Source organism: Colossoma macropomum, unplaced genomic scaffold (genome assembly GCF_904425465.1).
Source record: "Colossoma macropomum unplaced genomic scaffold, Colossoma_macropomum, whole genome shotgun sequence".
NCBI lineage: Eukaryota > Metazoa > Chordata > Actinopteri > Characiformes > Serrasalmidae > Colossoma > Colossoma macropomum.
Window position 1 is genome coordinate 27,852,032 of NW_023494801.1, and position 27,217 is coordinate 27,879,248.

The 27,217-nt window shown below is 39.5% G+C and overlaps 2 protein-coding genes across 3 annotated transcripts; one reads left to right on the forward strand and one right to left on the reverse strand.

The window, feature by feature from the left end:
* On the forward strand, positions 1-22,673 carry ints10 (integrator complex subunit 10). Of its 2 annotated transcripts, XM_036589788.1 has the most exons (18): positions 1-215; positions 1,407-1,474; positions 2,280-2,383; positions 3,263-3,402; positions 4,864-4,945; positions 5,543-5,683; positions 5,939-6,110; positions 7,191-7,360; positions 8,191-8,330; positions 8,444-8,597; positions 9,742-9,824; positions 10,690-10,842; positions 12,178-12,286; positions 13,331-13,410; positions 15,059-15,224; positions 16,001-16,094; positions 18,685-18,753; positions 21,773-22,673. In XM_036589788.1, exons 1-18 carry the CDS (start codon positions 87-89, stop codon positions 21,927-21,929), a joined length of 2,211 nt encoding a protein of 736 aa, XP_036445681.1. In that variant the 5' UTR covers positions 1-86; the 3' UTR covers positions 21,930-22,673. The 2 variants fall into 2 exon arrangements, with proteins under 2 accessions (XP_036445681.1, XP_036445682.1); XM_036589789.1 differs by lacking the exon at positions 18,685-18,753.
* Positions 22,637-27,076, reverse strand: tlr1 (toll-like receptor 1). The gene is made up of 2 exons (XM_036589787.1): positions 26,965-27,076; positions 22,637-25,283 (listed from the first exon to the last, which is right to left on the reverse strand). The coding sequence occupies exon 2, from the start codon at positions 25,262-25,264 to the stop codon at positions 22,835-22,837; it is 2,430 nt and encodes an 809-aa protein (XP_036445680.1). The 5' UTR covers positions 25,265-25,283; positions 26,965-27,076; the 3' UTR covers positions 22,637-22,834.
* Between the last annotated feature and the right edge of the window lie 141 nt (positions 27,077-27,217).

Genomic DNA, 27,217 nt, shown 5'->3' on the forward strand with positions numbered 1-27,217 from the left:
GAAACGGCGCGTCGTTGTTTGGTCCGAGTCTGTTGTAGTCCGTCTGTGTGGTCGGGGTTTCATCTCCGTCCTGGTCTGATTCCCGCATGTCCGCGCAGGGCGACTGCGACTTCTTGGTGAAACGGGCCCGGGAGCTCGTGACTGAAGACCCTTGGGCTGCTAAAGCCTGGCTCATCACCGCCCGGACCCTCTACCCCACCGACTTCAGCATACAGGTGAGCGCAGCTCACATAAAGAAGGAGGCGAGGCGCAGTCTGTGCAGACCCCCGGGGTGGACCCTTATTTAGATGGTCCACTCTGGATGCTAGCAGTGCAACCGTTACTGATACAGGCGTTCAGCTGTGCAGACACAGTTTATACACTAATAACATTCAAACCACCATTCAAACACTCGCTGTCCATTTCATCAGCTCCACTGACCACATAGGAGCACTTTGTAGTTCTACAATTACAGACTGTAGTCCTAAGGTTGACATACCCTGTGCCACCATAGGGGTTTCTAGCCCCCCAGCACTGGGCTGTGGAGCAGTGCAACTGCGTTCTCGAGTGATGGAGCTCCATCCGCTTCCTTTGGGATGAGCTGGAGTGGCATTTCTGATCTAATCATCCAACATCAGTATCTGACCTCACTAATGCTTTTCTGGCTGAGTGCAGTCAAATCCTCACAGCAATGTTCCAACAACTAGTGTAAAGTAACTGCAGCAAAGAGGGACAGACTCCCTATTCATACCCTCGATTTCCAAAGCTGGTGCTTCACATGTTTTCATCTGTGACCACATACAGAGCTGCCTAAACGTTAGAGACCAGGTATTTAATTTTCAGGAGATTTGTGTGTAGGATAGATGTAAGATCATCTGCTTTCAAAAGGAGGTGGAAAGTCAAAGGAACATAAGGAGTTTCGAAAATTATTAAAAGATATAGAGGATATGCAAGACCTGGTAGACCCCCGAAACTGCGACCATCAGATAAACAGTGCTTTCATTGAGAAACAAGTGAAAGTTCCAGTGTTGCTTCAAATCTGAAAACATCCACAGGTGTTTCTGTCCGTTCTACCACTTTGAGAGGACAATGCAGTGCTTATATTTTCTGCTTTTTTCTTGATGCTATAGAGTAAAAAAAAAAAAAGAGTTATTAAAAATGGGCAATTGAAAATAAATGAAGTGTGACCTCTGACTTCTGCACAGTACAGTAGATGACCACATCTATAATCACTGACTATGAAAGATTTATTAATTGGCTCCAAAAGGAAAAAAATGGACCAAAATCAGATCTGTCAGTCTGTCTGTGATGATGCTTTAATAAAATTTGAGGTTGGCATCAGCAGATGCTGGTAAAGGAATAAGAGGCGTACTTCTGTTATGTCTGTCATTCCTAGCTTGCTAAGTTCTGCTTTCTGTCTCTCGTAGTATGAGATGTACATCATTGAGCGCAATGCGGAGAGGACCGCGTCAGCCGGCAGACTGCTCTATGACATGTGAGTGCACAAAGAGGTTATAAAATGATTATAAAATGGCAACTTAGACTTGTTCTTCACAACCTAAGTCTCATGTCATGTATAACTGGTCTGCTGAAAGATTGTACTGGTACAAATTATATAACGCTGTGAAACCACAGTTCATGTTAATTTAGCTTTTGTTCTAATTTACTCAAACTTTTTTTGAAATGATTTCTTATTAGCCTATTTCTTCCTATTATTATTGCCATTCTGTTGTTATTATTATTATTCACCATGTGTATTTTTCTTTTTATTTTGTTTTTGTGGAACATGTTTGTATTTGCTAAATGCTAAAAAAAACATCATTTTCAAGTTTTATTGCACCTGCTCAAAATTTTTATGCACATCCTGTTAGGATGTTATACCGCAAAACAAACTGTCTTATGAAGAGTACTTCTTAAGAAAAATGAGGTCATTTAAACCATGAGGAAAATTAAACCGTTAAGAATTATAACTCCACCCTGGTGCTACAATATTGTGATTATTTAAAACCGACTTTCTGCTGTTTGACCATTAGAACTTATTAGAACCATATCAGTCAGTAAAGCACTGTTTAACCAAAACTATTAGACTCTAGAATTAAAATATACAATATAAATATGAAAGTATATTGGCCGATATAATTGGATATCGGAATTTTAAGAACGGTAAAACTGGTATCGTATCAGCCACAAAATGTTAATTTCAGACAGGCCTTTATTGACATCATAGTTCTTGTGAATAGATCTGAACTTCAGATTCATCATTTTTACTGTTAATTGATTTTTATTTTACTATCAATTAGATTCATTAATTTCCCTGATCAGCCGGTGGTGTGGCGAGAAATTACGGTCATAACAGCAGCGCTGCGGAACGACAGCCAGGACAAGCATGCTCAGTTCCTTAAAGGTGGGTTTGGTGGGTCTCTCATGGTTACTAATATAAGTCACAGAGTACAAGAGTAAAGAGTTAAAAGCATTGTAATGTTAAGTAGGGGTTGGTGATATGACAAAAAATGTGTGTTTAATCAGTGTGAAAACAATGTGTATTGCGAAGATATAAAGTATCTGTCATTTTGTGTCATATGTTGACATATTGCTGAGGGCTTAAAAGGGAATTCCAATGATTTTGTAAAAAAAAATCTGCATAATTCAGTAAATGGGATGTAAACAAATTCATTCAGAGTGGTTTGATATTTTAAAATCTTTACAATGAGCTGGCAGAGAGAGGATACTGTTGGTCTTTTGTGTTGAGAGACTTTGACAGTTTGTACAGCTGTTTTCTTCAGGTCAACCGCAATAGCTAGTGTGTCAACCTTGATAGTGGGAATGAAATGATACTTTAACTTAACGTTACATTAGCTGCCTCCTCTAACATCAAGGCTCACAGTGTTCCCTCACAATTGTAAATAAATAAATACATAAATTTATACATATATTTATATACATATTCACACACACACACAGGTAAAGGCTTTTTCTCCAACACATCTTTACTATTAAATTTAAAATTTCAGTATTTGAAACCATGTTGACAGGAACTTTGACAAATGACTTACGCAGAAATTAAAAAAAAAATGGGTGGAATTCTCCTTCAGTTTAAAGGAAGAATGGAGAATAAAACATGTCTTACCACATTAGAATTTCTTTTGCATTTAGGAAAAAAGGTGCTGGGCTTTAATGTTGCATGTGCGCTGCAGATCTTTGTTCTCTATGAGATGCTGTTGTAAGCTGATGCACTAACCGTGTGTGTGTGTGTGTGTGTGTGTGTGTGTGTGTGTGTGTGTAGGTGTGTTTGAAACTCTCCCAGGCCCTGTGCAGTGTCAGATGCTGCTAAAGGCTACTGAGCAGTGTTTCAACACTCTGGAGAAGGCAGAGATGCTTCTGCTGCTGCTGAAGAGATTCCCAGAGTCTGTAGTACAGCATGGGGTGAGTGTCCCTTCAGATATTAGCAGGCTTTATGCAGATCCTAAGGTCTACACATTATACTCAAGTACTATGGAAAGTTTCTTGGATCTGCAAAAATCTTCTTTGCCTGTGTATCCAGGGAAGACCCATGGAGAGAATTGCTGACGGCATGATTTAGTGGTAGTTGTCCATAGCCAGAGCTGTCTGTAGGAGCTGCATTTCACATAGCATGTCATTCAGACTGAGCATTTTCGTACGGTGTGATCATATTGATCATAGGCATGTCCGTACACAGTGGTCTATTCAAATGTACAGTGGGAGTCACCAAGAAACAAGAATTCTGAAATCCCACAATGTATGCCTGGCTTTAAAGAACATTCAACTACAGCTTAACCAGCCAAACAAAAGACTCCAACAAGACATGAAACACTAAACATGAGCTCCTTGGATGCATTAGTCTCAAATAAGATTCTTGCTGTCACTGTGTTACAGAGACTGTTGTTAAAAATGACAGATGAAAAGCATGAGATCAAAACTATGAAACATACTTTACGTACAGCTGGACAGGGGCGCTTTTCTGGCATGGAGCAAAACGTGCTCTTCTCTACTGCGGTGCTGCTCGGTTTAAGATAAATAAAGCAGCATAGCTAGCGAATGCTTTTCATCTAAAACCAGCTAGATTTTCTCTATTTTATTGTTAATGTACTTTGCGCTCATTTACACTAACAGCTACTTAATTCTAAGTCAGTTACTCAGTATTGCATTGGAGTTGGTATCAGCAAGTACTGAATAACGTGTGCTCAGTCTAAAAAAATAGCAACAATGCACCCCTTGAAAAAAACATTATGCTTGGAAAAGTTGAAGTTAAAAGGAAGAGGATGACCAGCAATAAGATGGATGGATACAGTCAAGTGGTTCATGAACCAGCTGTTTAAAAGCCTGAAGACCCAAACCGAAGACAGGATATTCTAGAGAAACACTATCCATGTGGTCACCAGGAGTTGGAAACAACTTGACGGCACTAATAATAATAATAATAATAATAAAAATACTCGCATATGACCTCAAACATTAATTGAATTATGTACTAATGTGCCAAGTTATTAAAAAAAAAAAAGTGCTGTCCATGAAGTAATCTTTGACCGTTATGTGGCGTGGCAACCATAGCCTGCTGATAATGAACTACATTGCATGGCAGAAGATTTGTTTATTGCATTATTAATAAATTAAATGCTCATTTATAATTATTGTTGTATTTTGTTGTCATTTTGTAAAAGCAATAAACCGCAGCAGCCTGTGCATTGGTGATTTTGCCATGGTTAACTGTGGTAGAATTGCTGTAACACACAGCCTCTAGTGGGTTATTGCTTTACTGTAGATCTACAAAAGGCAAAAACAGTAACCAAATTAACGTTTTGTCACACTAATGAATAATATCTTTGATTTAATAGACTGTTAAACTCTGACCCCTTGACTCCTCAGGTCAGTTTAGGAGAATCCCTTCTGGAGGCGGAGAATGTGGAGGACTTGGACACGCCCGTCAACTGTTTCAGGAAGCTGTTTGGTGCGCCCTTTTGTTATTTGCACATTTTTTCCAGTGACTTTAATGTGAATAGTGTGTGCTGTCAGATATTGAAAATTTCCCACACTTTTAATAAAGGAGTTTGAAATAATGTGTGTAATATGTAAACATTGTTAATGTTTCAAGCGTTCATGTCTCAGTCTAGAAAGTCCAATTATGTAAACTAAGCTGCAAAACAGCCTCTTTCGAAATCATAGTGCCTCTGATGTCACAAGAACCAGCACTTTTACATATATTCACCTATTCAGTCTGCAGCACTTTAGCCCCACCCATTCACAGTGAAGTTCAAGGCATAGTTCCAGCTCAATACAATGCAGTCAATCAGAACAGAGCTCAGTTATCTTATATCATTCGTAAAGACACAATAACAAAAACAGCCAGTTTAGTTCTCGAGGTTGGAAAATGTCATGTAAAAATGAAATATGACCATTTTTGGGACATAAATCCACAAAATGTTTAAGTGGTCCACAAGGGAAAAAATAAAATGCTAGAGATAAATGTAGGATAGACCCTTTAATGTGAATTCTCTCTTTTTCTCTCTCTTCTCTCCCTCCATCTCTCCCTCTCTCTCTCTCCTAGTTTGTGATGTTCTGCCGTTAATAATCAATAATATGGAGATGCGTCTTCCTGCTAGTCTCTTGCATAAGTACATGCACAAAGCGGCTGAGTTTTATATTGGCTATGTGACACGAGGCCCCTGCACAGACCCACAATTACAGGGTGAGTGACGGTTCAACCTTCACTTACAGACTCAAAATGGACAAATACGGTGGTTAAGGCATGTGAAAACACGTTGGTTCCTTTACCAGATGAACTTAATGTTGATTTTGTCTATTTTTGCTTTAAATAATGTTTTAACTTTACTTTTTTGGACACTGATTCTTGTGAGCTCAAAATTTGGCAGCCAGGCAATAAATCTTTTATGCAGTGTACATTCTGTCCTTTCGCTGTTCACATTTTTGTTCTCTCTCTCAGGACCTCAGGAGGTGGCCGGGCTTAAGTCACCTGGAATGGGGCGGGGTCAGCGGTTTGTGATTGAGGGGTTGTCAGAGAAATCGTCTGTGGTGACGGAGCCGTGGGAGAGGTTGCTGGAGATAGTGGGCGTGGTCGGAGCGAGGTGTGAGTGGCAGGGCGAGAAAGGGAGCAGGTAAGAATGTTTTTAATTGATTCGATTTGTTTTCCTATGATTCAGAATGCTTTTTAAAAGTGCTCAGAATACACAGAAATGACTGGAGAAACTACATGGATGAGCTGAAACATTATGACCACTCACAGATGAAGTGAGTAATGTTGATTATCTTGTAATAACTGTGCATGTCTGGGATATATTAGACAGTAAGAAAAGTCGATTCTCACAGATGACATGTTGGATGTTGGAGAAATGGGCAAGAGTGAAGACAAGAGCAACTTTTGATAAGAACCTAATTGTTATGGCCAGACGGCTGAGTCGGAGCATCTTTGATAACAGCAGGGATTGTTGGGTGGTCCAGGTCAACAGTGGTGAGTACCTAGAGAGGAGGGCCGAACTATGAACCGTCGACGGGGTGTTGGGCACCCAAGGCTCATTGATGCATGAGGGCAACGCAGACTATCCTGTCTGGTCTGAACTGACAGAATGGCTACTGTGGCACAAGTCTCAACATTTTGTGATCGTAACGAGAGAAATGTGTCATAACATATAGCGCATCACACTCTGCTGCATGGCCGAAGACTGATCAAAGTGCCCATGCTAACCCCTGTGCCCCATTAAAAGGACAGGCGACCGTCATAATTGGACCTTGGAGCAATGGAAGAAGGTTGCCTGGTCCGATGAGTCCCGTTTTCTTTTACGTCACAGGGATGGCTGGGTACTTGTGTGCCGTTTACCTGGGGAAGTGATGGCACCATGGTGCACTGTGGGAAGAATACAAGTGGTGGAGGGAGTGTGATGCTCTGCTGGGAACATACAGCATGTGGAGGACCTAAAGCATATTATGCAGGGCGTCATAATGTTTTGGCTCATCAGTGTATGGGAGGAGAGACTATTGAACTGTGCCTTTTCTAACATTTGGAAATAGCCTTAGAATTTAGTTTAGGCCAAAACATGCATAGTTTGTTGAATATTATGTAGGATTCCAAAGTCAATTCAGTTCAGTCATCTGAGTCTGCATTTCTACACCCCCAGCGTGAGTATTTAATGCAGTTTTGTGTTCTCTTGTATTTAATGCAGTTTTTCTGTGTTTATTAGGACGTACACAGAGCTGTTGCAGCGGGTAAAGGAATTGTGCCGGTATCTGCCCGGGTTGGAGGGAGAGACTCTGTCCCGCTGCTGCGGTCAGATCGTCACCTGTTCCACACTGGTTCTTTTCCGCAGCGCCCACTTCTACGTTTCTACTGTCCAGCCCTCACTCTTTCAGAGTGAGTATGCATATAACTGTGCATGCATGTATAAAAAAAAATCCTGCACTGCAACTTTTAATGCACAGTTACATGTTAAGTAAAAAAAGTAGTACTTGTGGCATGTGCAAAAGTTTGGACACCCTTCCAGTTGTAAAGTCACAGAACTGAAAGCTACACTATATAAATTTGGGGGATTTGTGGATTTAGAGACCTCTCTGATGGAAATTCAAACTTTGTGCTAACACTCAACAACCATAGGCTCTTCTAAGCGGTTGGCTGAGGATCTGAAAATGGAGCTAACTGATGCCTACAAAGCAGGGGTAGGCTATACAAAGTGCTTTCCGCTCCAATTTCCACTGTCCGAAATATCATTAAGAAATGGCAGCTAAGGGGAACTGTGGAAGTTAAGGCCAAGGAAATTGCTACAAAGGCAAAGCAAAACCCCCATATGACAGCAAAGGGCCTGCAGGAAGGTTTAGCTGTCACACTGGTGGTGTATCGTTCTACTCTGCAGCATTGTTTGCACAAATATGATCTGCATAAGAGAATCATCAGAAGGAGGCCTTACCTGCAACCTCATCGTAAAAGTTACTGTCTAAAGCATGTAAAACATCATCTGGATAAACCAGAAGCATTTTAGAAACAAGTGTATGTATTTCCAAGTCAATTTTGAGCCCACTTTACAGCAACATATCAGTAGTACTCAATGTGTCATATGTTAAGCTCTTTAGGTATAAAGAACCTGAAGGAAACATGCTTATTTGTTTCTGTACAGCAGTTTGTTTTGCTTTAATACATTATAAAGTACTGTAATATTTGTTTTAAACATTTCATTTTGTGTGTCTCAGGTCATAATTCTCTTGGGGCGACTCCATGGGTTCTTGTGGAGGATCTGTCGAGTGTGTTTAGCGACGTTGAGGTGGAGAGATCGAGCGGAAAACACGCACACAAGAAACGCAAGCTGGCAGATGGACGAGAGAAAACCATGGTGAGGATCATCCTTTAGTTCATCATCCTGCTGATGATGTGCGTATATCTGTGTGTATAAGTGTGGATGTGTGGATGCCTTGTATATAAAAAAAGAACATCTTTTGTGTGCAGAGTTCTGATGATGAGGATGCTCTGGGTAAGGGACGAGGACGGCACATTCTGGTGAATAAGACAGAAATGCCAGGATGGGCGGAGACTTTAGAACATTTCCGAACAGCTAGAGAGAGCTGGGACCTCCTACACTCTCACGATGCTCTGGAATCAGGTACGCTGTGTGCCTGTGTGTACGTAATGTAAACAGTACTGTGCAAAAGTCAGAGGCCGCCCTTCTGTTTACTTAATTTCCAGTCAAAATGGAAATTAGTTTGTCCACTCTTTTGTGCACCTACTGCCGCTTTAACTCGTCCGTCCTTCCACTCTTCAAACCATCATGTTACAGCTCATTAGACCTCCCAGTAAAAGCTGTTCCCAAAGATGTCACTGAGATTATGTTCCCTAACATTGACACTAACATTGACACAAGTGACTACTGAAACTCACCTTAACTGCCTTTAAATTTCCTTCTCATGCGCATCTAAAATCTTTAAAAGAGGTATTTTTATGTTACATATAGGATAATCCACTGGCATATAGAAGGTGAAAATGGGATGCCTTAGAACTGCAATAGACCTGGTAGACCACCGGTCAACAGTCACCATCAGATAAACAGTACCTAATGCTTTCACTGAGAGAGGGGAGTAAATCAAGCCCCACTCTTGCTTCAGATCTGAAAAAATCCACAACGATATGGGTCTGAAATAGTGCAATATAACAATATTTGTCATTATCATGATAAATTACGTTACAATATCCTTTTCTGAGCAAACTGTGGATATCGTCAGTACTTTTAAGAACACAGGCATGTTTCATTACAGTAAGAGCATGTTTAGTCATGTTTAATTTAATGTGTTGCAGCACAGTCTGTGAAACATTGAATAAAAATATTTGTATTTAACATTTTTGATAGCTTTTTTAAATGTGACAATACTGGCCTTTTCCCCTGTTTCCATTTCTAGAAATATTGCAATATTATATTATGATATTATTATGCCATATCGCCCACCTCTAGTCTGAAAGGATGCAAGGCTCTCAAGAAGTCATTACTGAGAAAAGCACTGGACATCTAAAATTTTACAGATGGTTTTTCAGGCTAATGAGTCTAAATTTGTATTTGTAATTATTTGGCTTGTGAGATTGTGAGAAGCGAACAACTTCTAAGACTGAACTTGTGGGTGTGGAAAAAATATCCCTTTGAAAAACTGAAAGTAAGTCTCTTAAAAACTAATGGAAGCTGTAATAAAGGCAAAGAAGGACACAGTAAATACTTAAAAAGCTGTAATAATCTGTTGATTGTTATTTATTTCTCACAGAGTTCAATAAGATCTGCGTGGCTTGGAAGACTGAAAGCTGGCTGTGGTTCCGAATATTCCTCACTGACATGATCATATATCAGGTATGGTCTTGTTAGTAGTTGAGTGGTGGGGTGGTTGGTTGATAGCATGATGTTCATCTATACTGTGTGTTGTGTAAAAGTGCACATTTGCTGTTTACATATGCAAAGTAGATTGATGAAAATTGGTGACTAAGGATGAGGTTAGAGACATTGTCGCAAATATGAGGAAACCCTGGAGAAGAGTACAATGCCAGCTCTCTTTTATGTATATTTTTTTAGATAAGTCAGGAAGAATATAGGAAATATAAGAAAATATAAAATGTAATGCTTTTTAAGTTAAAATGAAAGCAAATGTTTTCGGTAGTGAATTTAATAGCAACCATAAGTGACTGTTTCCATTGAAATTAATATAATTATGCAGTTTTTCTCACAAAAAGCTAGTGTGTCTGGATCTTAAAAGACAAAATATATAATTTTTGTTGTTAAAATGCTTTCTTTTTCATAAACCGTCATGTCTGAATGCTTTATTCTTTTTTTAGAAGCCCTGATATGAAAATTGTGGGCTAATATGCATATCTGCTATTTTTCAATGACATATTGGTCTATACTGATACATAAACATTTATAAAATGTTGACATTGACACTACATATATTTGGATTACCATTACAGAGAAATATAACATGTATATCTGCATAGTTACGAATGCAGTGAAATGAATAAAATGTCACCTAAATGTTTTGCTTTTCTAGAGTACAATAAATACATAATTAGATGTTGGCTTGAATTATCTGTCAGTCTGTTATATCTTATCATCTCTCCAATGCCAGTCATTTAAAGCAATTTTCAAGCAATCGTCTGCCAATACTAATCTGATTCCCATGTCACTGTGCATTCCTAATTAATTTCATGTGTATGTCTTTCAGGGCCAGTACAGAAAAGCCCTGTCCAGTCTGGTACAGATGTCAGCCCTGCAGCCCCAGCAGAGCCAGAACTCACTCACAGCAGCGTCCAACCTGGAGATGCACAGAGCTTTGATACAGCAAGCATCCTGCCACTATGCACTGGGGGAGCACAGGGTAAAAACGTAGCACACAACGTCTTTTTGCTATATACAGTCATATGCAAAAGTTTGAATACCGTTTCTCAAATTAGATGTTTTGTTGTTTTTCTAAATGAAAAATGCTTTATTTTTTCACAGTATGTCAAATTCAGCAAATGAACAGTATTTGTATGAATGTGCAAATAGTGTAAAATGTGCAGAAGTGTGTTTTCTTAGAAAATCCATCGAACATCATTTGAGCTGTGGCGCCCACACCTTTGCGTACGACTGTGATTCAATTGCATCATTTTTTTGGAATGTTACAGTTAATAATATTCTATAAAGTATGCACCAATTTTTCTGCCAAAATGGACTTTTCTGCTTCTTTTTCAGCATGAAATCTTAAAACATTTGTATATTCTGTGTAATTTTCACAACTGTACCAACATATTTAAGGTTAGATGCCTGGTGGTACCGCAGTAGCAGGCCCCAGTGCAGTAAAAACTCCAGTTCTTTTATTGATTTATTTCATGCAAGCAATAGCAAAGACGCTAGTATTCCCAACACATGAGCATAATAGAACTGTTAAACATGTCGGGCGTAATGAAATCCTTCATTAATTCCACATTTCATGTACCTAGCATAGACTGTAGAAACACAGCTGTTGAGCTGCACTGGTTGAACATTTGGTGCTGCAGGCAGATATTATGCCTAAAAAAGCTGCCTGTATAGTATGGCGTACATTTTAGCACATCCTCAAAGCACAGCGTCACATTACTGAAATCAGAAAATCAGATCTTAATTTAGTACCAAGAGTATTTGATGCCTGGTTTTAAAAATATCGTTATACGTATTGTGCTTAGTGAAAAAGATGTTAGTATTGTGTTATGATATTTGTGCCATATCGCCTACCCCTAATTGGATGGTAAAGTTTATGTGACGTTCGCAATTTCATTTTTTATTACTAGTTTAATTACTCTTTTGTCACCAAATTTAGGTTTACAATATACTACTACTGCATTTTTTACTAAACAGTGCTATTATTATGGTCTTTTATTTGACAAAGATTAAACTTCCACTTGCACTCTGAGTGGAAGGTTATCACTGTGTTTGCTCCCACGGCTGCTTCAGTGCAAGTGACGTAGTAGTAGTATTAGTAGTATTAGTAGTATTATCTCTCCAAGTACATTTGCTGATGCTTCTGGACACATCACCAGTGATGTTTCTGGAGAGATGTCCTTGTTAAAAATAATAATACCAGCCTAATTTAACTGTTTAGACACATGCCTAAATCAAATCGTAATGAAATTTGCAAGCCGGCTTTGGATTTCTGTGCTGTGTTTGTGTTTATGGTGTTAATCTTATTCCCTAGCTGGCATGTGAGAAGCTGTTGGAGGTTGTCAGTGGTCTGGTACCTCAGAATCAAGAATCAACAAAGTCCAGTGAAGAGCAGGGCAGAGTCAGGAACAAGCCCAGGAAAGGTACGTTCGTCTGGGCTTACCAGAAGAGCAGTCCACTTTATTGACTGCCGTACTGTCATACTGGACTGTCATAACCACTATGAATTACACACCTCCAGCAGTCTCAGCGTGCACCAGAAGTTTATGTTAAAATCACAAAAACGTTCTTATAGGAACGATGCTGCCAGACCTCGCTACAGGGGACTGCTTTCTGAACTTGTCTTCAAGGTTGTTTTCAAGGCTGTGATTCAGAGCATAGAGTGAAATGTGCAGAACTTGCTAACTCCTTGCTAACTATATGGAATGTTTTGTTGATTTGTGAAAATAATGTAACAGGTTCTCTACAGGGAACAGACTTAAATATGCCATTTTCTGACATTGTACAAAATTTCTATTCTTTTGATGAATTTAACACATTGGAAAAAAAATGGATAATAATAAAATAGTAAAAGCATAAAATATGAACTGTACCAGAACTTTTGCACAGGCCAATTTTTTCTTAGATTTTTTTTCCAATATGTTAAATTTAGCAAATAAACTGTATTTGTGGATTCAGGTGTGTAGAACTGTGTTCCGTGTAGAGAATGTGTGCTTATTTTCAATTAGAAAATCAACAAAACTTGTCATTTGACCAAGGTGTGCCCAAACTTTTGCATACAATTGTTTGCCTGTTTATGATTTCACAATGCTAGCAACAGTGAACAGTCAAGTACTTAAAAAAAGGCATTTCTATGGTGCAATTTGTTTATGATGTCACAGTGGTGTTCTTGCTAACCATAGTGAACAGTCATATTCTTGTATTTCCAATGACATTTAGTCCTTAATAACAGTGAACAGTCATAGTTTAAAGGCCAGGGTTCGCTGAACGGACAAACGTAAGCATTCACACTGGTTCATTTTACTTGACGTTCTAAAGACGACTGCAAGCATCGCCAGCATTAGAACACTCAGGTTTCTTCATGTTTGTCTGGTCACTGTGTTCCGGACCTTTTGGACCTCCTTTGATGTGGTTTTGAGATCTGTGATGTCACAGTTCTAAGAATTGCATCTTTACCGTATTTCTAGGCAATGACCTGAGGCTTGTTCCGTGCACCAGCAAAGACATCCTGCCGTTCTGTTTGCAGCTGATGTTGGCCTGTTTCAAGGTGTGTGTACATCAACACCGGACTGACCATATATAGTTCTAACTTCATTTCAGTTGCTTGTCTGTGAGCGCTTGCACATGTACCTGTTTGTTACATTTGGGACATTCGGGAAGCCGATTCAGTCTTAGAGGCCCTGACCCAAATTATTGCGAAGACATAGGGGGTCAGGAACTTTTGACTTAAACTCAGAAGCTAATGTCATTTGCACCATATTAATTTATAATAAGCCAGTTATTAGATAAAATGCTAGCTTTGAAGTTACCCACTAATAACTAGGTTTTTTTTTTTTATTGTTTACTGTTTGATTTATATATTTTTATATGGTTTATATAAATTACCCAAAAAACTGTTTCTGTTTGCAAAACATCTGTTTGTAAGCTACCTTACACAAACCTCAAATCCAAAAAGGTTGGGACTGTATGTGATATGCAGATCAAATGAAATTAGTGGTTTGTAAATCCAGCTCTGTCACCCTTTGAAAATGCGTGCAAAACACAGCAATGATGGAACCGTATGGTTGCACAGTTGAAACCCTGTTTAACAGACAAATGGCAAACAGTTCAAAATTCAAACAGCTTTCAAAGTGTTGTTAAAAGGAAATGTAATGTAATGCAGTGGTAAACATGCTCCTCTCTTAACTTTTTTAGAACATGTTTAGAATTTCATGCAGATATGAAATTTAGAATGAGCATATATTTACGAAAAAACAATGAAGTGCAGTTAAGGTAAAACATGAAATATTGTGTTTTTGTACCATTTTGAATGTATTACCGGTCAAACAGAATTTACTAATCACTTCTTTCTGTTTTTATTAGTATTTAACTTACTGTCCCAACATTTTTGGAATTGGGTTTGCATGTGGAATGTGTAATACCATTTCACAAAGTACCTCAAAGTCTGCTAGATGGCGCTGTAATATTTTAAATACCTGCATTCACTCTGGTGTGAAAGGCAAACATTAATCCAAGATCACAGCATTGAACAGAAACATGAAGAGAACTTAAAGAGAAATCTTTAATGTTGAGCAACTTCTGAATGCTGTTTTGTGTGGCTGTATTTTATATCTTAACAGTGCAGTTTTGTTGCTTCTGCTGCTGGCAAAAACACAAACACATAAAAACTTTCATATAGATTTTGGTGATTTTATTCAATAATTCATTAAACCTGTTCAATATGTCAGAAGACCCATAAACATACACTGCATGGCCAAAAGTATGTGGACATCTGACCATCACACCTGTAAGCTTATTGGACATTCCATTCTAAAACCATGGGCGTTATTATTGAGTATACTGCCATTGTTTGTCTATGAAGATTGCATGGCAACTGTTAGCAAAGGAAGCTGCTGAAACTCCTGAACTCTGTAATTAGCAGGGGTCTCCACATACATTTGGCCATATAGTGTATGTGAAAGGAAGCTTGGCTACTGATAAAGTTGATAAATATGTCTGCTGGTTTGGTCCCAAGTTCCTAGTTGATTCTCATTCATGTACAAAAACATACATTTCAGTAAACTGTTATCTGCTAGTGTTTTGAAGCAGTCATTATTCTGTTCTGTATGAACCCAGGGCTTTTTATTGTTGCACAATCAACACCACCAGACGGTTAACACCTTTAACATGTCTTTTTTCTTCTCATCCTCTCTTAGTTGCGGGCATTCGCAGATGGTGGCAGGGATGACCTAGCCCTGGGTCATGTGATCGTTCTCCTGCAGCATGATTGGCCACAGGGCGAGACTCTGTTCCTGAAGGCAGTGGACAAAATTTGTGACCATGGGAGTTTTCAGTATGAGAACTTCTTCAACTATGTCACCAGTATCCTTTAAGGAGGGTAAACCATCAAGTTTATGGTTAGGTATACAGGTACAGGAGTGCACAGGTCAGTAGAGAAATTCCAAACATAACACATCTAGTGTCCGTTTGTCAGATTGTGTGGGTGAGTGGAGATGCTGCCAGTGTTATCTTTTATTTACAGTACTATGCAAAAGTGAGAGACCACCAAACAGCCATAAATACAAGATATACATTTTTCAGGAGATATTTTTGAGGAGATTAGATATACAGTGATCCACTTGCATAATGAAGGAGAAAGTCGAAGTAAAATAAGTGAAATATAAGCATTTCCAAAACTGGAGGTTTATTAAAAATTATTAAAGCAAAATTATGAAATACCTAAGAACCTTGCAAGATCTAGTAGACCACCAAAACTGTCCCTTTCAGATAAATAGGAGAGAGAGGAGAAAATCAAGCTCCACAGGTGTTTCTGTCCATCATTCCACTGTAAGAAGACAACTCAGTGCTCTGGTTCTGAAAGGATGTGTAGCTGTCAGGAAGCCTTCACTGATTCAAACAAAGAATCTGCTGGTGTTGCCAGAACTATAGATTGACCACTTCAGAGACCAGACCTCAACATCATTATTGTGCTATTGCTTGGTTGTTGAAGCTAATTTTCTATTAAATATATGTTTTGTGATTTTTCTGGTTTTTGCACCATCTGTTCTAGAGTGTAAGGAATTTTTTTTGTATGTGGAAGTAAATTAGTTTTATTACTACTTACTATGTTTTAAGACAGCCCTTAACCAGTAACCCAGACATCGATATGTTGGAAGAGTTTGCGTACCTCCGTACAACAGAAGGGGGGCGGGTCCAACTGGAGTTGTTGCCCAATCAAGGGATGCTAATTAAGTGAGTCCTTTCTTTTTCATCGACCATAGTTAAAAGGTATTGATGGAGAAAATAACAACAAATGACGGTTTAAGTTTTTTCTTTTTTTAACCTATTATTTTGCGTTCTTTTTGTTTTGTTTTGGACATGAGAACTCTCAGCTATATATATTTCCAAAGGGAAGAATATTAAGTTTACAGTCCTTTCTTTCTGTTGATCTTTCTTTCCTCACCCTACTGTGGTTAGCTGGCTTAATTTTCTAAAGATTTCCATCCTGCTGTGTGATTGGCTTATCTAGCATCTAATGACACCTGACCTTTTTGTGGAACTAATGCCAGGGGTGCATTCAAGACAGTAGTGCTAGGAATGATTGTATAAGTATAATGTGAAAGATAACTAAATTTGCCAGTCTGTTAAAGGGAAGAAAGTTGTTTTTTTCTAGAACTTGGTTCCAAATATATGCTTTCACCATTAAAATGATATGGTACTTCAAAGATGCTCCTCTAGGTGGCAGTAGTGAGAACCGCTGTTAAAGGGACACTCCGGCCAAAATGAAAAATGTAACCATTGCTACATCTGTTTTAAACACTCCGGCATCTGACAGTGGTGATGCTTTAGGATCCAGATTGAGATTTTCCAGCTGAAAGACTCAGAAAACACCCTTCCAATGACATATCTTGAAGGCGGGAGGAGCCTTTGAAAAACTACAGCTGCTTTAGGGTGGATTTTTAAGGGCATTTTTAAATTATTTTATTATTTTATTTATTATTTAATGGTAAGCCAAATATCTTATTGCAGCTATATAGCTGTAGTACCTGTCTCCAAATCATTATTACAGTGGCGAGAATGGATGACTCGAACAACAGAAATGACTCAGATGAGCAGGATAAGCTAATAGCTAAAGTTAGCAAGATAGCAGGTTATCTAAATACCTCAGTTTGGCTCCTTTTCTCTGACTAAAAAGGGTAAAAACTTGTCTCTGGCATCCATTTGGTGCAGAATAAAGATAGAATTGCCGTTTACATTTTTGTTTGACAACTCAGGTATAAGTTATTTATATATTAGGCAGTATCTTAGTGGCTAGTGCTCAGGATTGGTTGACACCTCAGGGGATTACCACTGATTGCATGATATACACTTTATGGACAAAAGTATTGGGACACCCACACACTACACCTACATGAGCTTTTATGACGTCCCATTCTAAATCCATAGGCGTTAATATGGAGTTGGTCCCCCTTTACAGCTATAACATCTTCTGGGAAGCTTTCTGCAAGATTTTGGAGAGTGTCTGTGGGATTTTTTTGTCAGTTCATCCAGAAGAGCATTTGTGAGGTCAGATACTGATGTTGGACGAGAGGGCCTGGCTCGTAATCTCCGTTCTAGTTCATCCCAAATGTGTTCGATGGAGTTGAGGTCAGGGCTCTATGCAGACCAGTCAGGTTCTTCTGCCAGCCATGCCTCTATGCACCTTTCTCTGTGCACTGGAGCTCAGTCATGCTGGAACAGAAAAGGTTCTTCCCTAAACTGTTCCCACAATGTTGGAAGTATACAGTTGTCCAAAATGTCTTGTTATGCTGAAGCATTAAGATTGCCCTTCACTGGAACTAAGGGTTCTAGGTCAACCCCTGAAAAACAACCCCATAGCGTTATCCCTCCTCTACCAAACTTTACAGTTGGCACAGTGCAGTCAGGCAGGTAATGTTCTGGCATTCGCCAAAACCAGACTCGTCCATCAGACTGCCAGACAGAGAAGCCTGATTCGTCACTCCACAGAACACATTTCCAGTGCTTCAGAGTCCAGTGGCAGCGTGCTTTACACAACTCCATCTGACACTCGGCACTGTGCTTGGTGATGTAAGGCTTGCATGCAGCTGCTCGGCCATGGAAACCCATGCCAGTGCACAGTTTTTGTGCTGATTTCAATGCCAGAGGATGTTTGAACTCTGCATTTATAGAGTCAGCAGAGCATTGGAGATGTTTACGCATTATACACTTCAGCACTCAGTGACCCGCTCTGTAACTTTACCTGGTCTGACACTTTGTGGCTGAGTTGCTATGGTTCCTAAATACTTCCACTTTTCAATAATACCACTCACAGTTGAACGTGGAACATCTAGGAGGGAAGAAATTTCATGAACTCACTTGCTGCAACAGTGGCATCCTTTTACAGTACCACGCTCAAATTCACTGAGCTCTTTCGAACAACCTATTCTTTCACAAATGTTTGTAAAGGCAGACTGCATGGCTAGGTGTTTGATTTTATACACCTGTGGCAATGAGACTGAATGAAACACCTGAATTCAGTGATTAAGAGGTGTGTCCCAACACCTCTTACAGTGCTACACTACAGAACATGGCATAACATCACAAATTACACATTGTTTGGTATTGTTTTAGGCCGGAATGCCCCTTTAATGAATGATCATTTATGGATAAAATTGGGCCATTATGGAGTGTTTTAAAACAGTTTATTTTCACTGCTTGTTCAGTATGTGTGAAATGGATTAGTTGGTAGCTTTGTGCGATCACAGTGTGGTGGAGTGCGTTCAAAGTCTTGAATGTAGCCTGGTTCTTGGGGTGCTGATGAACTGGTGTTTGCTGTCCGTAGGAACCCCAGCCCCGCCCTGGGGGTGGAGTTAAATACCCTGCTGCTTCCAGGGGCTCAGAAGGCTGACAGGTACCCCACCCCATCACCCAAACCCCTCCCACAACCTCACCTCTGGCTCCTCCTATACTCCCATTCCTCAGCCTGCTCATACGCTGTGACATGTCCCTGTATTTCGAAATGATTTCCCCTGATTTACGTTGTTCTTTATTTTCCAGGTCTTCTTTAAGTTTGGTTTTCATTTCATCCGTGTTTTTGGTTTTGATCCATTTTTTTAAAAATTAATTTCTTTATTTTATTGTTTGTGTGAAAACGTGAAATGAGAGCTCTTTAGTTCAGTACAGGGCTGGCCGGAATGAGTCAAATACTTAAGTATTCAGATGTTACATTGGTGTTGGGTTCTCTGTTCAGCAAGGATGCCTGAGAATTCACGTGTAAATTTTAAATTATGTGATAAATATATATGAACAATAATTGCTCAGTGCAAAATTTGCGATCTGAGGCTGGCACACCATGGAGATGATCTGACAAATCATCTCAAATATACTTAGCCAAGGATCACTAGTCTCTGGTGAGTGTGACTGTAAAACCAGAGAGCTCGGAGCCTCAAACTAGTAGTGGGTGGTACACCAGATCATTCGGGATATGAAATTCGGGGTTGAAAATTTTCCTCAGGTAAGTTTTGTCATAACCGCTAAACTGATATGTCGCAAATTGGAGCACAAAATGCAGTGTGCAAATAGTGTAAACCACGCTAACGATATCCCGTTTAGCTGAATGGCCAGAGGGATGTTTGTCATGTTTCACATGAAAAACATCCAGTTCATTGCATCTGAAGCAGCTCACTTTGTTTTCAAGGCAGCAGACATAAAGAAACTGGCCAGTTTTTGGGGTTTGTCTTAGACTAACTTGGACACTAGAGCAATTGCTATGCTTCTGTTTCCTCTCGTATCGCCTGAGAAACTTCTTAACTGGGTCAGCTGCATCTGTCGCGGTTGTGGTCATGGCTTTACAAGTCAGTATACTAGCTGGTACTAATAGCGCAAATGACTGTAATATTTTCCGAGTTCAAGCTAATTCCAGGGTCTGACGGTCAGAGATAATACAAGTGTATGGGACACATGTATGATACATGTGACTTGACAAATCCGATTAAGTTAGCCTCTTAATCAAATGTCCTGTTCCACCTTAAATGGTGGAGCAGGTACATTCATTCACATAGGCTTATGTACATATTCTCCAGTTTTACAATTTTGCACAATAAAATATTTATGATTTACTTTGGATGTTAAAATATTTTTTAGTAAAACGAGAAAGGACATCCCAGAATAATAAGCCACTGTTAACCTACAAAAATAGGTTTACTAAAGCATCCAAAATGGTCATTTTACATTGACTGTTCGCTTCATTAAGTACACCTCCTTCTGTCTACCCTCTTTGTCTGTTTTCTTAGCTCCACCCTATAGGTGCACATTGTAGTTCTATAATTACAGACTGTAGTCCATCTGTTTCTCTGCATACTTTGTTAGCCCCCTTTGGCCCCATTCTTCAATGGTCAGGACCCCCACAGAGCAGGTATTGTTTGAGTAGTTGATTATTCTCAGCACTGTAGTGACACTAATGCAGTGGTGACATATAGAGTTTTTGAACACTGTGTCCACTCACTGTCCACACCCCTACTTTGTTGGTCCATCTTGTAGATGTAAAGTCAGAGACGATAGCTCATCTCTTGCCACACAGTTTGTGTTGGTCATCCTCTAGTCCTTCATTAGTGGTCACACGACGCTGCCCACAAAACTCCAGCAGCACTGCTGTGTCTGATCCACTCGTACCAGCGCAACAAACACTAACACACCACCACCGCGTCAGTGTCACTGCAGTGCTAAGAATGATCCACCACCCAAATAATACCTGCTCTGTGGTGGTCCTGTGGGGGTCCTGACCCCTTGAAGAACAGGGTGAAAGGGGCCTAACAAAGTATGCAGAGAAACAGGTGGACTACAGTCTGTAATTGTAGAACTAGAAATTATTCCATGATATATACAGAAACCAATTATTATTGGTATCATAATAAAGAATTTTGCCCATACCGCCCACTACTACCTCAACCTTGTTTGTTGTGGTGAATTCTGGAAGTGGATGAAGGTAGGGAAAAAAAAAAAATAAATAATATATATATATATATATATATATATATATATATACATATTGCTACGGTAATAAGGATTAAGCCATTCTAGCCAGTGACCATTTAGGATGCAGACCAAGAGCCACATTCCTCAGGGCGGAGAGATTTCAGTTGTCCCGCTGTCTTGCAGTCTGTGTCCTCTAAGCCCAAGTCACTTCCAGTGGTGGTCATACTCGCGTTCTTAGCGATGCATCGATAATGAGCTTTTATGGAAGATTTCGATTTCTTTACAGCCAAATTGGCCAATGGCCCTTTCTTATGACAACTATTATTAGCCTTTTTTTTAATCCATTTGATACAGGTGTTGCAGCCACATTCAAATAAAGCATGAGTGCACTTGCCTGCCTTATTTCACACAGATCTGCCTAAATAAAAACCAAAAATTGGCTCCTTTATTGCCAGTTTTGATCTTGGCCGATTCCAACTGTGGTTCCCTAGTTGATTGTGAAACTTAAATATTATAGTTTTAAAGGGTGAATTCGAGTACTTTCTTAGAAATACCAACGAGTATTCAAAGCCTGTAAAATACTGTTCAGGCCAGCCCTAGTTCAGTATCATTGTCAGTGTATCTGGTTTTCTTTGTGCCGAGGTTTGCGACATCTGTGTATTTTTTTTTTACACATTGTGTGTTGATTTTTCTGTCCTGTTGATTCTGTCAGATGACGAAGTACATTTCGATTGTGTATGTGTGTCTGTGAGAGAGTGTGGTTTTCTATTGGTTTGTATAAGGAAGTGTTGTCAAAGTGGTTTCAGAACTTATGAGTCATTGCATCAGAAAAAAAACAACCTTCCAAAGTGTGTCTTAGTGTTAAAATGAAGAAAAGAAGTTTCATCACATGCTTTTGTCTCAACATTCTTTATGAAACATACACACTATAACATATTCGTCTCCACTCTTTTCAGACATCACACAGTGACCCGCGGCATCACCAAAGGCGTGAAGGAAGATTTTCGTCTGGCAATGGAACGCCAAGTGTCCCGCTGCGGAGAAAACCTGCTCAGTGTGCTACATCGCTTCTGCATCAACGAGAAGATCATACTCATCCAGTCCTTACCTTGACCGTTGGCCCATAACTGCTCTTTGCCCTAAAGGTCATGAAATGCATTTTTTAACAGAACTACTGGTCCCTCTTTATATAAGGTGTCCCTAATAACAGTCTGTTCACCTGCTTATGAATGTGACTACTATATGTACTTCATTACAGATTATATTGTGCATGCTTAAAAAAATTGCACAGCAATTCCAGTTTTGACTCTCGTGATGGTTGGGAATTGTTTAGATTTAAAAGTGACTGTCACTATCGCTGTTCTGTTGTTTCTAAAGGATTTACGAGTTGATTTCTTGATTTTGCGAACAGGGAACATCCAGTACTAAGGCAAAAGTGAATGTAGAATACAACTCTTAAGTTTATATTTTTTGAACAGGAGACATTTCACTTAGTAATGCCTGCTATTTTGAAGAAGCATTGAATATGTTACCTGGTTCAGTAGTAATCAAAATAAAAAAAATTTCATTTGGTGGACTCATTTATTGATTTACTATGTAGGCTGAGACAATGTACCCATTATGGTTAAATAGATCTTTTTATTATGTACACCTTAAATGAAGTTGGACATTTGGAGATACGAACAACAAATGATGTATCTACCAAAAATATTTGTTTTAGAGGGTCTGTGACTTTGATACATTAGAATTGTTGCATATTCTTGTTATTGTATACCTCATGAATTGGAGTTTAAGACTTTCTTTGTTATATAATTCTATGTTTGTAAACAAACAGTAATAAACTTGTTTTTTTTTGTATTTGTGAAAAGTACAGTAGAGTTTTTTACTATTTGACTTCTCCAACAGTTTTAAAAAATTCCACATCTAATCTGTAATCTTTGTGCTGTCTTTAGATGCCTTCAACTTTCGCTCTCTTCACTGTTCTCTGCTGATGTTTTTCTCTCCTTTCTTCAGCAGTCTCATTCTTCTTCTCTCTCAAGAGGAGTAGGTAGATCTGCCTGCAGCACTGCCCTCAGGTTTGCCCAGAACATTCTCTGTTTGGCCTTGTCTTGTGGCCATTCTAAGTAAGTGCGTCTGGCCATCATTGCCTTCAGGTAGTGGTACTTGGAGGGGATGAGATAGGGGGGCAGCGGCTCTAGCAAAATGAGGATGATGTTGTCCAGCCCTCTTGTTAGCCTCTGGTGGCTAGCGAAGTATAGCTCATAGTGACACCAGTCGCTCTGGACAAAGTGGGAGGACAGCACGAAGACACAGCATCTGCTTTGTTCAATGCAATGGAGGATGTTGTGCACAATCGTCTTTCCTGGGATGAAGTTCCGCTCATGGTGGCATATTCGTAGTCCATTTCGGATTGTTGCTGAGTTTTCGCCCTCCAGCTTGGGCAAGAGTTGACTTTTTACCCAGTCAGAGTTCCGTTGGCTATAGGAAATGAAGGCATGGTAATGCACCCCTTCTAACTCCTCTGGTCGTTGCTGGACAATTCGTGTACGATGCTTTGCACGAGTCCATTTCCAGATCATTCCCAGGTACCATGGAATGTCTAGTTGATGGCATAGCATTCCCACAACAATGATTAGGGTGAATGCTGGGACTAAAATGGTGGCTGCCAATAGTCCAGCATTGCATGTGATCTCGGGCAGACTGAAGTTTTGAAGTTTTGCATGCCTCCAGTATTCTGGGTAACTGCAGCGATACCCTTCAGGCCAGTGAGCCAAAGCAATCCTGCGGTTCTTCCAAGCTTTTGATCCACCCAGTGTGCCTTTGCTGTCAATGAGGGTGGTGAAGTCTCGCAAAGGGCAGGTACAGATGTAGGGGTTATGGCTTGTGTCGAGGACAGTCAGATGTGGACAGGTCTCGAGAGCACCTGGTGAGGGAACATGAAGGGAGTTCCCACGCACTACAAACCTCTGTAGGTTTGGGTACCCCAGACAGTCCGGCAGATCCAGGAGACGATTAGATGTAAGATCTAGAACTCTGAGAAAGTCCAGACTAGAGATATTTGCAGGAACTGCAGTGATCTGGTTGTTCTGGAGGTTCAGAATGGCTATAGCACTTGGCAAACACTTAAACACGTTCTGGTCAAATCCGTTTGAAGATAAATCTATGTGGGTGACTTTAGAAGGCCAAGTGCAGCGTCCCTGGTCCTCTTCGTAGGTCAGTGAGTTCTGGCTGAAGTCCACATATCTGAGAGAGCTCATAAGGCTAACTCTTGAAGTGAGTGGCATCAAGTGTCTAAGGTTATTACCCTTCAGGACAAGCTTCTCCAGATTTGTCAAAGTATCACATTCGTCATGCAGACCTTTGGAGAAGACCTTTTCAGACAGGGCACAGTCAGACAAATCAAGCATCTGTATCATGCTAACAGCTGCTGGGCAGGTCATATGGACTATTGGTGACTGAGCAAAAGTTAGATTCTTCGTAGGCATGTTAATAAAGAAGTCATAAAGGACTTCCTGTTGAAAGATGAATACAGTCACTGATGACTGCCTGACACTGAAGGAATCTAAGAAATAGTTCTGGAGCACATGTCTTCCTCCATTCATAGCAGTTAGAGTAAGGTTGGACGCACTGAACTGGCGGATAGGGGACATTAAAACACTGTTGAGAAAGGCTGTCATGACATTCCAGGTGCTCCGAACAGCAGATAATTGTAAATGCTCTGCTCGAATGGTTGCTCTCTGCATCACCAGGTCTCTGAGGAAGTCCTCTGGATCATATAACCAGCTGAGCTCTACATCCTTAAAGGATGCTATGGCATCAATTATTATTTGGTGGTCAGTGGCTTTGTTTGACATTACAATAGAAACTTTTTCTGCTTTCAGACCTGAGAGGCTTCCCTTTTCATAGTGCTTTACATTCTGGGCCTGGATGAAGAGAGTCTGGAGGAAGAGATCAGAAATGCTAGCAAAGTCATCATTCCGAATAGTGTCAGCACTCAGGCCAAGCCACCGAAGGTTTGTGAGTTTGGAGAACTCAGTCCCAAGTGCCATTACTGCAAACGTGTTGCATGACAGGTCCAAGTACTGTAGGCTTTGTGCATGCAGTAGATACTGCTGGTTGGACAGGTTTTGGAGTCTGTTGTAGGACAGGTCTAGTTTTTCCAGAACGGGAGTGGAGACAAATGTGTCCACATGTATATCCACAAGTATGTTCCAGGAGAGGTTGAGGAAACTGAGGCTGGGTGTTTTGAGGAAGTCATGTTTCTGCAGGGTCTGAATCTGATTTTGAGAGAGATCCACACCATGAGCAGAAGATGGGAGATCAGAAGGAACAGTAGAGAGGTTTCTGGAAGAGTAATTGAGAATGACTGTCTCCATGGCCAAGGCGGAAGTCAGGAAGAATACCAGGAATACACCCAGTGGTCGAACAGGGTACCCTAGAGCCTTCATTACTCTAGTTGAACACTGTCTGTGAAGAGCACAAAGAGACAGTTTGAGTAAAATTGTAAGTTTGGTACATATAGAACGGATCACTGTTGTTCTTCTGTTACCTTTACATATGTTTTTGTGTGTGTGGTTGTTATTATTTGTTATAACAAAATAATGCCAGTGGGTTCTGTGGTACACAGATAGAAAAAACAGTACTGTACAGGTAGATTGTTCTCTTGCAAGGTACAGACAGTGTTCCTTCAGGTTACAACGTGATCCGGAAGATAGATCCGCAATTGAGTACCTTACATGAGTTTTAAAGGCAATTTACATTCACTTTCCCAAGGCAACAATGCACATTTATAGCTTTTCTTATTTTGTTCAGCAGGTGCAAGTATTAGGATTGGGCATGGTCATGAAAGAGGTCATATGCTGTCATGAGTTGTCATAACAGAATATGTCCAGTAATATAACAGTGTCATGTTACCGGTAATTGTCATGACGTGCAATAATGTTTGATGTCATGATGGCTAACTAGAGTACACCTAGGACAAGTTAGCACATGACATCTGCCATGGTCATGCCAATACTATGTAGCAGGGTTCAAGTAAAGTGTTTTCCAAATAACCTAAAACAAATTGCACTCTATCTAAAACACATTCGCAGATAAGAACTTCTATTTAATTTGTCTGGACAGCAATAACTATCGATAACTACATGGATAGAGTAGCCTAAACCAACACTCAAGTAAAAATAATGTTACTTCAGTAAAATAATGACTGAACTACCTTTCCAAAAACAACTTTAGTAGAAGTTCAAAAGCTCTATAATTAACTAGTTCCCTATAGAACTGCATTTGAACTTCCAGCATCCCATTTCTGTTAGCACAGAAGCTGAAGGTGCTCCACTTGGTCTAAAATAACATGATAAACCTCAACAGTCAGAGGTGTGACCAATCACAAAGCAGTACAGATTTTCCACCAATGTAATAATAATAATCCTAATAATAATAAAGTATATTTTTTTGTGCCTTTCATAAACCCAAGAATGTTTTACATTGAGAGGCAAAATATCAACACATCAACCCCAAAACCTAAGACTAAGACGTAAAATGCACAAAAAAGAATTGATAATTAAATGTCAAAAACTAAAATTAAAAAAAAAAGTAGATTCCATTACTTACTTATATACTTATGTTAAAGTGCTATTACTTAAAATTACCCCCGAAAATACACAGACATCAAAATAGTACTTAATTACATGTAACTGAGTAATGGAATTTTTACCCACCTCTGCTTCAATAAACTTTGTACATCTTATACTGACATGAGGTCAAAGTACAGTCTTGTCAGACTGTTGACAAATCATAACTTTTTGTTGGGTGTGAACCTCATGGTTACTTTGGTAATGTTTGGTGCACTATTAAGCACAAACTACATCTTCTTAGCATAGTTAAAGATGATATCTACTTACTACAATTACACAAATAAAGACAGTAAGCTGTATACTTCCTATGATCAGTTGATTGTTATGAAATATTCAAACATCCCCCCCATAAATATAGAACACTTTTTTACAAATAATTACATAAGCCATCTGGTTTCGCTACAATTATTCAAATTTCATTTCCTTAAGGGAAATTTACAAACCTGCAAGGTTTATCAAAAAAACTGGATTCATTAAAAAGCTGTACCCTTATCATTTAATGACTGTCTACATACCAGTTTACTGAAGAATCCCTTGTTTGCTGGTTACAATGAAAGTATCAAGTTGCAGTGTTTTAGTTAAGGCTGAGCAGCGCATCTCTGTACTCTCTTCCACATGACATTTTGTAGCAGCAGAGAAACTGTGAATGTGAAAGTAAGTCATTTAAATAATGAAGCTTCACTTCTGCTTTTTTTGCTTTCACACTTCTCCAAAACAGAGCCACTTCCTGCTGCTCCCCCTGCAATACATGTCATCAGTTTCACTTGG

What these genes read in the sequence shown, in the direction of transcription:
- ints10 (XM_036589788.1), top strand. Translation starts at nt 87, where the DNA reads ATGTCCGCGCAGGGCGACTGCGACTTCTTGGTGAAACGGGCCCGGGAG. An exon ending in CCAGCCCTCACTCTTTCAGA is followed by an intron (nt 7,361 to 8,190) that starts GTGAGTATGCAT and finishes TGTGTGTCTCAG; the next exon opens with GTCATAATTCTCTTGGGGCG. An exon ending in CAGGAACAAGCCCAGGAAAG is followed by an intron (nt 12,287 to 13,330) that starts GTACGTTCGTCT and finishes CCGTATTTCTAG; the next exon opens with GCAATGACCTGAGGCTTGTT.
- tlr1 (XM_036589787.1), bottom strand. Translation starts at nt 25,264, where the DNA reads ATGAAGGCTCTAGGGTACCCTGTTCGACCACTGGGTGTATTCCTGGTA.